At 43.9% G+C, this 11658-nt stretch overlaps 1 protein-coding gene across 3 annotated transcripts in view; it reads left to right on the top strand.

Moving 5' to 3' along the window:
* Nucleotides 1–792: 792 nt before the first annotated feature.
* TMEM185A (transmembrane protein 185A) overlaps nt 793–11658 on the top strand; it is a 38328-nt gene continuing 27462 nt past the window's right edge. For 2 of the 3 annotated variants that reach the window (XM_070604263.1, XM_070604264.1), the window contains exon 1: nt 962–1258. In XM_070604263.1, coding sequence (XP_070460364.1) covers nt 1221–1258 — 38 coding nt within the window. In that variant the 5' untranslated portion in view covers nt 962–1220. Of the gene's footprint in view, nt 1259–11658 lie in introns of all 3 variants that reach the window. The other variant, XM_070604262.1, reaches the window with a different exon arrangement.

Below are 11658 nucleotides of genomic sequence, written 5' to 3'. Positions count from 1 at the left end.
TCTGCTATTGTAACAAAGTACAACTATTATCCATAATGATACTAGACTAATGTCTAAGGTATTGCTGTGCTCATGCAAAACTCTTAGAACAGGCGGAAGTGAAGAAAAGAGACTAGGTCACCTGCTGTGAGCTTATCCTGTGTTCCAATTCTGAAAGTAAATAGACTCCTTGAGGAGTCAGGCACCTGAAAGAGCACCAGATCGCAACAACATTCTTTGAGCACCTAGTGTTCACCAGGTAGTGAGTTATGCATGTTATCTCATTGAATCTTCCCAAGTTTAGGAAGTAGGTTTTATCATCTCCATTTTGCAGAGGAGAAGAATTGAGGCTCAAAGATGTTGACTTGCCCAAGGAAGATGAACCTGGCAGTTATAAATAGAATGGCCTGGAGTGGAGGAGGAGGCCAGGTGTGAGGTGACCACAAAGTCTAGGCAGGAGCCAAGGAGTCTGTGAACTAGGTTAGCAAAGTGAGGATGACTCCCAGATTTCCAGTTGGGCATCCCCCTGTGAATAAGTCTACCTCCAATGGAGAGAGGCAACCCAGGAGGGCAAGGTGGTTGAGAGGAAACATGACTTTCGCGCAGGGTAAGCCTGCAGCATATCTTCATGTGCTGGCCTAAGCCTTGGGAGGGAAGTTGAAATGCAGACTTTGGAGTCACTGACAGCTTTTGACGGGTGAAGCCTGTGATGAGATCGCCAAATGCAACGTGTCACCCGTGGCCACTACCCGCCACAGCTCAGTTCTCGCTGGGGGAAATCTCCAGAAGGCAGTGCGGGCCAAGGAGACAGGTGTCTGCGAAGACCTCACTGCGGGATTCCTGGGCGGCGCGCTCCGTCCCCGCAGGCCTGCACCCAGCCAACAACGCCCCTCGGCTCTCCTGCGTCTCCCAGCCTTCACCCCTCGCGCCGTCTCCTCCGCCCCCCGCGCAGCGACGCAAGGTCAGGGCCTCCAGGCGCCGCGAACCAGGAGGGCGGCGGCGCGCACGACCGCGGCGCTTCCAGGGCCAGCCTGCGGGTCTCAGGCGCATGCGCGGCCGCCTTACGGAAGCCCGGAAGGCGGGGCGGGAGGCGGTGGCTCAGGTTTCTCGGGGCGGCGGCGGCGGCGACGGCGACGGCGACGACGCTGTTCGCGCTGGCACCATGAACCCGCTGTAACGCGCAGACAGCGCGGCGCGGGGGGAGGGGGGAGGAGGAGGACGCGGCCGCGAAGTTCTCCGCCATGAACCTGAGGGGCCTCTTCCAGGACTTCAACCCGAGGTGAGGGCCGTCGGCTCAGCTCCGGGGAGGCGCGGCTTGCGTGATGCTGCAGCGGGCGGCGGGGCAGCTGCGGCCCCGGGCGCCTGCCCGAGCCTCCCTATTGGAGCCGGCCATTCTCCGGGAACCCAGTCAACCTCGGCGCCGGCTCGCTACCTCCTCCTGCGCCGGGTGCCTTCAGGCACCACTCCTCCCCTCCCCCCGGTCCGCCGCCCCTCTAGAACCTCCCGGCCACGGCCCCAGCACCCCGCCCCCAGCCCCGAGCCCTGCCCCGCCCCGAGGGAATCCTCTGGCTCTCTGCTTGCCCTCCCTCGTTGCTGTCCCTACTTGCCCCTCTCCGTTCCCCCTTCTCGCACTCTGCTGCCTGCCCTCCGTTCCCCGCTCCAGTGCTTTTTCGCTTGACCCTCCCCTCCCACCCCAGCTGTTTCCTCCAGTTCTTCTCAGCCCCTGAGGTTTTCCTTGGATGTATGCCCATCCCTCGTTTGTTTGCTTCTTTGTTGAACTGGTACCTGTAACATCGAGTCCTTGGAGTAGGTGTCAGAGTATGCCACTACCTTACATAATGCCTTTGGGGGTGAACCTGACAATTTTCCATATGTGTTTTCTCATCAGACTTCACTGTAAATTTATTTACAGGAAGTAGATGTTGCTGTCCTGTTTCCCACATGGAGAATATCCAGTGGACAGTGTGGCGAGAACACTGGCTAGGGAATCAAGCGTCTGTTCTTGCACTTGCTCAAGTGTTGTGGAACTCTTTTCCCTCCCCCCAGGCTTTGAGCTCCCTGAAGTAGAGACCATCTCCTGTTCATCTCACTATCCCCCGCACCTCCCAACATCTGACACATAGTGGACACTTATAAAATGTTTCTGGAACTAAACTGAGCCAAAAGACCTGCGTTGGAGACCAGGCCATGTGTAACTGGGTGATTCTCTGCTCGTCTGAAAAATAAGGAGTTGGCCTAATCTCTTAAAGCCACTACTCTTCTTTGAAGGGAGTACCTATTTCCCTTATTTGCTGGTGGGACGCTATGCACTCAGTAAACTTTTTTGTGTGCTAGGTCCTATGCTAGGTGCTTCAGATGCTGGGAGGTCCCAGCTTGGGAGTGGAGAAAGGTATGTAAATAGATGATTTACAGCACTGTGCAGTACTGTACTCTGGGCACCCAGTGGAGACCACTCTCTGGGCTGCTTATGGGGGATGAAACGAAGTCTTGGGATAGTCTGTGTCTGTGTGTTTTGGGAGTGCAGTCTCCTTAGGGACAGTGACATTTTAAGGTATGAGCCATTGTGACTGCTTAGGTGTTCGTATTCCTCTTTGAGCACTACCCAGTTCATACTCTAGAGTGCCAATGTCCCAATCAGTGCAGTCACTATCATTGTTGGCCTTGCAGGCACTCTGCATAGAGGAGCTTGTTGAGAGCAGCTGACGGAGAACTCACTGCAGCGCCTTCCTCTGCTGCTCCTAGGGGTTAGGATTGGTCTGCAGAGTAGCAGGACTGGTGCTGGAGTTGGACAGGCCTTGTGTGTCTAAATTGTTTGGTGAGGGTGATAAGAAAGATAAGTAAAAGCTGAGTTGTTTTGTGTCCTTGGGCCACTCACTTATCTGTCTGTTTTATCTGAGGAATGAGTATAATCCCTCAGCAGGGTGGGGAGGCCAATTAATGATTGATTACAAAGTGCTTTACAACAGAAAGTTCCAGGACTGTTTTGCAAGGTGACAGATAATTCAGAAGTCACAACGAACTGCCTCAAGTAATATAACCAGCTTACAGAGTTGCCAAAGCAAAATGGTGCTGCACAGATGACATCCTTAACCATTTTCTCCTGTAGCTTTCCCCCCAAAAAAATTTGTATATGAAAATTACAATGAAATATTAGGTATCAAAACAGATTTATAGTAATCATTAACATATTTATCAACGTCTCCATTCTACCAGGATTGAAATGCATCTCTACCTGAAAAGTTTAAAGACCTTTTATAGGGTGCCATTTTCCTGATTCAATGTTGAGTCAGTAGGAGTGAGTAGTGTTACCTCACAGTGGTGGCCAGGTAGTACTGGCAAGGCTGATTTGTTAGCTGGTGGTGTGTCATGTCTTGTGGGCACACCTGGTTTTTGACATTGTTCTTGTTCCACGCTGAGGAGGGCTTTCCAGAGAGCTAGAGAGCAAACTGAGGGGAGTGAGGAAGGTACCTTGTGTCGGGGCCTCAAACCTGCCTTGCTCCCTGCCGCTAATTCAGAGACAGTTCAACATCTCCCTCCTACTCCAGGACCTTGGCACGTACTGTTTTCTTCGTCAGGAATGTTTCCCTCTCCTCTCCTTGCCTCCTGACCTAGTTAACTCCTAGTTATCCTTGAGATCTCAGCTCACTTGTTACTTGCTGAAGGAAGCTTTTCTGACTTCCCTGACCGGGTCCACTGATCCCTGTTTGTACAATATCTGGAGCATGCCGTACTCCTCCATCATAGCACTTATTTGTACCCTTATATTTGTCTGTGTGCTTATTTGATTAATGCCTGTCTCCCCTACTAAACAATAATCTCCGTGGGGCCAGAGCTATGACTCTGTTCATTACAATATTCTGCATATCTGTAATAGTAACTGGCTCAGTAAATATTTGTGGAATGAGTGAATAAATGAATGAATTACTCTCCAGAGCCTATAAGAGAAATCTAGAGCTGCTTCTTTCAATCACTGCTTTCCTTGTGGTCTATGGCCTGGTTCTCTTTCCTCTCATCCTATTCCTTCCTTCAGAAAGCAGCCATTTCATTGGAGAGACAAGAAAGACTGTGACCCCAAGGCAGAATGTGGCTGCCTTTACTTTTCAGATTATGTCTGTGTCACAGAAATAGTCACTATCATGGTTTGATGGGGCCCAAGGCATGGGTGGTGGCTCCAGATTTCCTTTCCAACCTTTTGATCTTGGTAAGTCTGAACCCACTGCTGTATTGCCAAGGTTCTGGAAAACTGTGGTGACAGAAAATGATTCACAAGTGTCAGCACTCAGTTGCACAGGGCTGCCAGCTGACCCTCTGCCTGCTTCCTGGAACAGAACTGGTTGATCATGAACTTCATTTTAGTTACACAGGTTAAGACTTGCTGAAACAGACATACTGGACCCACCAGGTCCTTCCCTGAATACTTGAAGCTTCCTAACAACTAGGCAGCCCTATTCATTGAATAGGCAAGCTATTAGAAGTATACAGACGTGGCAAACCTGATACCGAGGTATTTCTGGGAGATAGGGATTTGGGAGTTGGTTGCATTAAGCTGGCACCCTGCCCACACCATGGAACCTTGGGATTTTCTGCTACCTTTGTGGAGTGGCTGGCTCAGAGAAGGCCATTCAGCCCTGGTAACCAGGCAGTGCTGGAAGGCTGTGAGAATTCTACTAGGCCTTCTGAGTTGTCCCCAGTGAGCTCTGGCAGGTGTGCTAGACTGGGACAAAGGCTGAGGAATGCTGCTCGGGGGTTCTGCTATGTGGGTATGTAATGCTGGGGAGGTCAGTAGTATTTAGAAACTTCCATGTGCTGCAACTTCTAAAGACATTCTGGAGTCTGTGTAAGTTATCTTGTCTCTTGTTTGAAGTCAGAAAAAAATGAATGTGATTGTTAGTAGTTGTTAACAAAAGGCAGCTACCTGGCCTTCAGCAGTCATTTGTAATGCATTTATACTGAAAGTGTTCATTCGTCAAACATCTCCCGAGTTCCTACTGTGAGCCGAGAGATTGCTAGGTGCTCTAAGTGCGAAAATAAATGGGATATAGTCCCTCTCCATGCTCAAGCCCAGTGGAAGAAGCAGAAACAGATAGAGAAATTAAAATTCAACACAGGATAGGGCATTCCAGAGACAGGAACCAAATGCTGTATGAGCACAAGGGGCAGAGCCATTAATTCCATCTAGAGCAGGCAGGGAAGGTTCTACAGCTCAATCTTGAATGACATAATTGCAGGGCTTTGTCAAACCAGGGGGCAGGAAAGGCATCTTAGGAGGGACAAAGTATGCAAAGGCACTGGGGCATGGGAGGGCCTGGTATGTTCAGACTGTAGTGAAAGGTCAGTGTGGTAGGAGCAGTGCCAGCAACACGTGTCATGTGATTTTAAAATACTACACGTAGTGTTAGCAATTACTGCAAACATTATTTACGTATTACTGTTCTTTAAAAAATAGCATGCTCCAGATCCATCAGTAGTGAGTGTATGTTGGTATTGTTAATGAACTACTCACCACCCAAATGTCTGTTTATCTGTTGTTTTGTCATCTCAAACCACTTATAGTAAGAAAAGCCTCTTGGTTACACTGAGGTTAATATTAATAATAGCTGTGACTTATGGGGCACTTACCACGTGCCAGGCAGAATGTCGGTGCTTTGTATCCGTTATCATGAGTCTTTACAACAACTCTTCAAGTTGGATATCAGCCTTGTTTTGCAGTCCTAGAGAGCTCGTGACTTCCCTAAAGTTCCAGAGGGGACAAGGGGCCAAGTCAGGATTCTAATGCAAGTCAGTGTCCTCCTGAAGCCTGTACTCTTTCCTGCATGCCATGCTCCCTCTCTAATTTAGTGACAGTCACCCCATGACACAGTAGATCCGATATGCTAAGGAGCCTTCTGTGTATGGGTTGTAAGTGACTAAACAAAGCAGACCTTCACATCCAAGTGAGTATTATCCTTCAGAGAGGTTACTTAGGGAAAAGAGAGACATATATATCTGTCCCATTGCTTACACTCCTTGTCACTCATCGGGAATTTCCTTTGGAGTCAGATTACAAATCATATAAGGAAATCCATCTTATTGCTTTATAATCATATATCATTTTTGAACCAAAATAGTGCCACCTCGTTTGATCACACATCTTATTCACTAAACTTGGCTCTGACTGACTTTTGGCCATTTCCAAAAATCAAATTCACTCTTGGTGAGGATTTGGCACCACTGAAGGTATTTAAAAGAACAGACTGCAGGCTCTCAAGGCAATTCCAGGAGGAAAGCTCCAAAGATGGTTTGAGCAATGAAGTGGAATTTGTGCATTGCCTCCCAGGGGGACTGTTTAAAGGAGACAAGTCTCATTTGAATGCATAATTTCTGGTTTTAAAGATATCATTCTCATTACTTGATAATTACGCACATATTTTTCCTGGCTGTGAGTTCTTTGTGGGCCAAGATGTTGAGGTGTTCAATAAATGTGCTGAATGAGTGGATTTTGAGTACAAATAACATGTACATTGGAGACTTTCTGTTGTAGGGGAGAGACAGTGAGTTGGAGGAGTTTTAGATGGTGTCCTAGGACTCCAGAAGTTAAGCTTCCCATATTGAGCTTGGGGTTTCTAATTGCCTTGCCTGATCATAGATTGTACTGTAGAAAGTGACTAGAATTTAAGATGAAAGCCTTGAATTGAACTGTGTATATAGGCTCTTTATAACTGATGATTTGTACTTTGTCACTTGTGACCTAATATTGAGAAAAATGATTGCTAAATGAGACTGTTACAACTTTTCTCTTCTATAATGCTAGTAGCAGCTAAAATAGGTAAAATTGATCATTTACATAGGGCTTTCACATTCCCTTATCTTAATGAATCGATACATGAGCAACCTGATGAAGAGACAGGCTTAGGGAGACAGTGACCCATCCATGATTGCATAGCTGATAAATGGCCAGCTTCCTGCCTGCCTGGGCTCTTTCTAGTCTTCCTTAAGAGTGATATGTTTTTATTTGGCTTTTGTGCTTTCCTATATCTGCTGGTTAAATGCTCGTAAACATGTTTCATCTTGATAAAACCAGTTAAAATCGCCACTAAAAGACTTTAAATGTTGTCAGTAAGATTCTGCTCAGCATAAGAGGTACAGTCCCTTTAACAGTTTGGAAAAGTGTCACTTAGCAGTTTTTCAGTTGGAGCCATCTCTAAAGTTGTAGACAAAGAGGCGCTCACAGTCATGTGTCACCCAGAGCATGCGTGTGTGCACGTGTGCCTTCTCCAGTTAAGCCACCAGCTTTCACTGGAGAAAACCGATGGGTCTAAAAAGAGTCCAGTTGCATTCTTTTGATTTGCAGAAAACAGATACAAGAACTTACACACTCACAGAGTCATCCCTTTACTAGGTGCTTGAGCCTCAAGCAGAAACCTCCACATAAATTTCGGAGAGGACACTAGCTTTGTAGTTTGCCCCATGTGACACTACTTAGTAATCATGTACTAGCATTACAGATTCAGATGAGAGTGGAATAAATCCATTTTCAAGTTGTAATTGGAAAAGAGAAATTTAGGAAATAGTGGTTGATGCCAGAATATCCAGTGCAGCCTCCATGTGCTGGTTTGTGGAGAATTACGCAAAGTCTATTTTTATACTTGGACTCTGGTCTGAATGTTTCTTGAAAAGTAACTCAAAGGCTTTGACTGTAACTTTTCTAAAAATAAATTCTCTTATCACTGTGTTATTGCCCTGTCATATTCTCTTCTTGCCCGTCAGGTTTGGAATTGCCTATTTGATATGCAGTCTTCTTTTTTGCTTGTCTTTCAAATGTATTGGTATAGTTGAGATACTATTCTTTCTTCCCCCAATTAAAAATGTGAGTATAAATTACCTCTTTTAAAATTTCTGATTGTATTTGTTTTATTTGATCAACTTTGTATTTTGTTCATTTTTTCAAAGAACCAGCTATTGGTGTTACTTATCAATTCCGTTTTATTTATTTAGTTTTATTATTTCCATATTTTGGCTCCTTTGGTTGTTTTTTTTTTTTTTCTCCTAAATTTCTTAGATAGAAACTCAGTTCACTAGTTTTCCCTTTGCCTTTTTGTTCTTTTCTTTTTTGCTTTTATTTGCCTTTTTGGGGTGGATACATTTTCTCTGAGTCTTGCTTTGCCGGCAGCCCAGGTGTTTTGCTGTTGCAGTTGTGTTTTAGTAGTATTTTAAATATTCTGTAATAGCGTTCTGTTTCATCCTCAATTTAGTCATTACTTAAGGGAGGAAACTAACATTTACTGAGTATTACCTGCTTGGTGCCAAGCCCTGCAGTCAGTGCTTTCTGATGGGTTCTTTAATCCTTACCTCAGCATTGCCTGGTAGAGCTAGAAGTGTCTGCATTTTGCTCATGAGGAACCTGAAGCTCAAATAAAGTTCCATAAATAATCTCTTCAACTCCCCTACACTGCTCAACAAGTTAATTTTGAAAAAGATCCATATGGTTAGGCAATTTTCAGTCTATTTTTGCCGTTTTATTTTGAATTGTGTAGAATTTCTGCCTCCAGTCTCTGCCAGTTACAATCTACCTTAGACACTCTTCTATGCTTTTTGTCACTCTCGCTCAGAAAACCTTTAGAGGCTCCCTATTGCCTATTAATAAATTCCCAGGGCTTTACCTGATATTCAACGCCCCCTACCTTCTTACCCCAGCTTACCTTTCCCTTATTTCCTCCGGTGCCTTTTCTCCTGTCTCCTCAGCACCCAGCCCCCCAAGATTTGCAGAATGTACTCCACATGTTCCAGTCTCCTGGAATACAAAAAACTATCTCACACTTTTAAAAATCTTATCCCCTTTGTCTGGAATTCCCTATCCCCAGCCTACTGCCCAAATCCCACCTCCCCTCCCAGCGTTCCCTGGGAGATTCATCTGCCATGTCCCGCTTTACAGTGACATATATTTACTTGTTGAGGAATCCCCCTCTGCTTCTGTTAGTCTTTGAGCATCTTCAGGGCAGAGGCTTTTTCTTTCTCGTCTTTATATATGCCACACGTTGCCAGCACTCAATCAGTTTTTTAAAATTTTAAATTAGATTTGTGTTTGTTGTGTATCGGTGCCCCAAGGCCTTTTTCTCCCTCTAGAAAAATCTTTATGCATGTAAAGAACGCAGATTTTGTTGTCCTGCTACTTAATTCTCTCAGTAGAACCATGCTATTTTTATCTACTCTAGTGTTTATTTCCATAGTTTCCTTAGGAACTTTGTCTACTTTATCTGTCATGATTTAATAGACGCATGTAGAAGCCCACAATGAAAATATCTGTTTATTCTTAAAAGAAAAATTGTCAGATATTTCCATATTCTGTGGCCATGTTGTGAGGTTTTCATTATTTAGATTTTCCTTCTTAGTCGTTTTAGTATTTTAATACTTTTTGCTTTGACATCTAATTTATCAAATTACTGCTTCTCTTGCCCTTACCCAGGCACAATAAACCTTTGTTATCTCCTTCCTTGTGGTTGGTTTTTGACATTGGTTGCAAGTGTGACTCTTGAATGCAACAGATTTAGTTTTTAGTTTTTCATCCAGTAAGTGATCTTTCTTATTATAGGCCTTGTGGTAGGCAGAATAATAACCCTCCAAATATGCCCACATCCTAATCCTTGGAACCTGGGAATATGTTCTGTTACATGGCAAAGAGGAAATAAGGTAGCAGATGAAATTAAGGTTGCTAATCAACTGACCTAAAAATAGGGAGATTATTCTGGATTCTCTGGCTGGGCCCATGATCACAGGTCTTAAATGTAGAAGAAGGAGGCAGAAGAGGGGAGGGCAGAGTGAGTCGATGTGAGAAGGACTCGACTCTCCACTGCTGGCTTTGAAACTGGAGCAAGGGACCATGAGCCAAGGAGCTAGGAGGTGGCCTCTAGAAGCTGGAAAAACAGGGAAACATTCCCTCCTGGGGCCTCCAGGATCACAGCCCCGGTGACACCTTGATTTTAGTCCAGTGAGACCCGTTTCAGACTTTTGATGTCCAGAACTGTAAAGATAATAAGTTTGCGCATTTTAAGCCACTAGGTTGGTGGTAATTTTGTATATGGCAACAATAGAAAACTAACACAAGTATATTTCATCCAATTTATGTTTTTCCAACCCCAGTTTTTGATTTAGGAATTATATTTTTGTACTATTATTTGTCCTCTTGTAAGTTTATCTTGTTTCCTTTCTGTTTTTTTTATTTTTCATCTAACAGACCAGAGCTCTTAATTTCCTTTTAAATTATGTCAAAAATTATAAAATAATCACTTTTCCAACATTTTAAACATTTTGATTCTTCTATTTTCATTATTTCTACTACTCTTCTGTTAAATAAGAAAACTCTTTTAGGGAAGATAATGAATTTAGCTTACAGGGTTTACTGTCCCCCCACCTCATCTATTTTTTGTTTATAGTCTGAAACTCCTTTAGAAAAAATTTACCTCTACGTGTTATCTAATTTCCGTATGAATCCTATGTGTACCCTTGTCCTTGCATTTGTTAATGTTCTAATTCACTTATTTCTTTTAAATATTCTGTCTGTTTTCAAATCCATTGTTTCTGGTAATATTATCTGTAGCCGTGGGCTTTGGGTGACAAATTGGTTCTGATTTTCTAGATTTTGCAATATGCCCCTCTGCTTTCAGAGGGAAAAGGTTGTCTCAGCTGGTTACTTTTCTCTCTGTGGTGATTGATCCATTTCTCTTATCTTGTGAATCCCCCCTCAAGCCCTTTTCTCCTCCAGAGTCTAGGGATGAAGTCATTCTTATCTTGGCCTCTTTCCGTGATGGCTCTCTTTTTCTTTGTAAAAGCTTGTAAAAGCCTCCCCTTGTTTTTGAGTATTAGAAATCATAACTAACATGTATTTAGCTCAGCGATTATCACACTATTTTTCGCAGACCTTGGGGGGCCTTGAGAACCTTCCCAGGGGTCTTCGAGGTCAAATCTATTTTCATAATAATACTAAAACATTCTTTACCTATTTCTCTGGGTTGACATCTGCACTGATGGTGTGAAAGCAGTGGTGGGTAAACTGCTGGCACCTGAGCATGAATCAAGCTGGTGACATGAAATTATACTAGTGGTCATTTGATTCTTCACTACATTGTGCTTCAGTTAAAAAAAAAGCCAGCTTCACTTAAGAATGTCCTTGATAAAGCAGAAAAAATACCAGTCTCATTAAATCTTGACCCTTTAGTACACATTTTTTAATATTCCATGTGACAAAATAGGAAGAATGCATAAAGGCTGTCTGCTGTCTACTGAAGTACAGTGGTTGACTTGAGGAAAAACATTTGTGTGCCTGAGTTACAGGCTGCTTTTTTCATGGAACACCTTTTTTAGCTGAAAGGACAACTAATAGACAAGGCTATGGCTATTTGTATTAGGGTATTTGGCAGGCATTTTCTCAAAAATGCAGGTAAACCTCTCACTTCAAGGAAAACAACTTATGGTATTTTTTGCAAAGGGTAAAATTTGAGCTTTCAGGGGAAGATCAGAATTTTTGAGAAGTTGTATCTACCACCATGAGCTTGACAGACTCTTAATACTTAAAATGTTTCTGATGAAGTGGGTTGTGATAACTAGTGTGTTTTTTTTTGCTATTGTATAGTGAAATGTGTCAACAGTTTTTGAAAGATCTTCATTACTCAATGAACCAGTATTCTCCAATGCACCTTACATGGT

Source organism: Equus przewalskii, chromosome X, assembly GCF_037783145.1.
Source record: "Equus przewalskii isolate Varuska chromosome X, EquPr2, whole genome shotgun sequence".
In the NCBI taxonomy this organism is placed as follows: domain Eukaryota; kingdom Metazoa; phylum Chordata; class Mammalia; order Perissodactyla; family Equidae; genus Equus; species Equus przewalskii.
The sequence above is the reverse complement of the archived record's forward strand: the minus strand, read 5'-3'. Positions and strand labels throughout refer to the sequence as shown.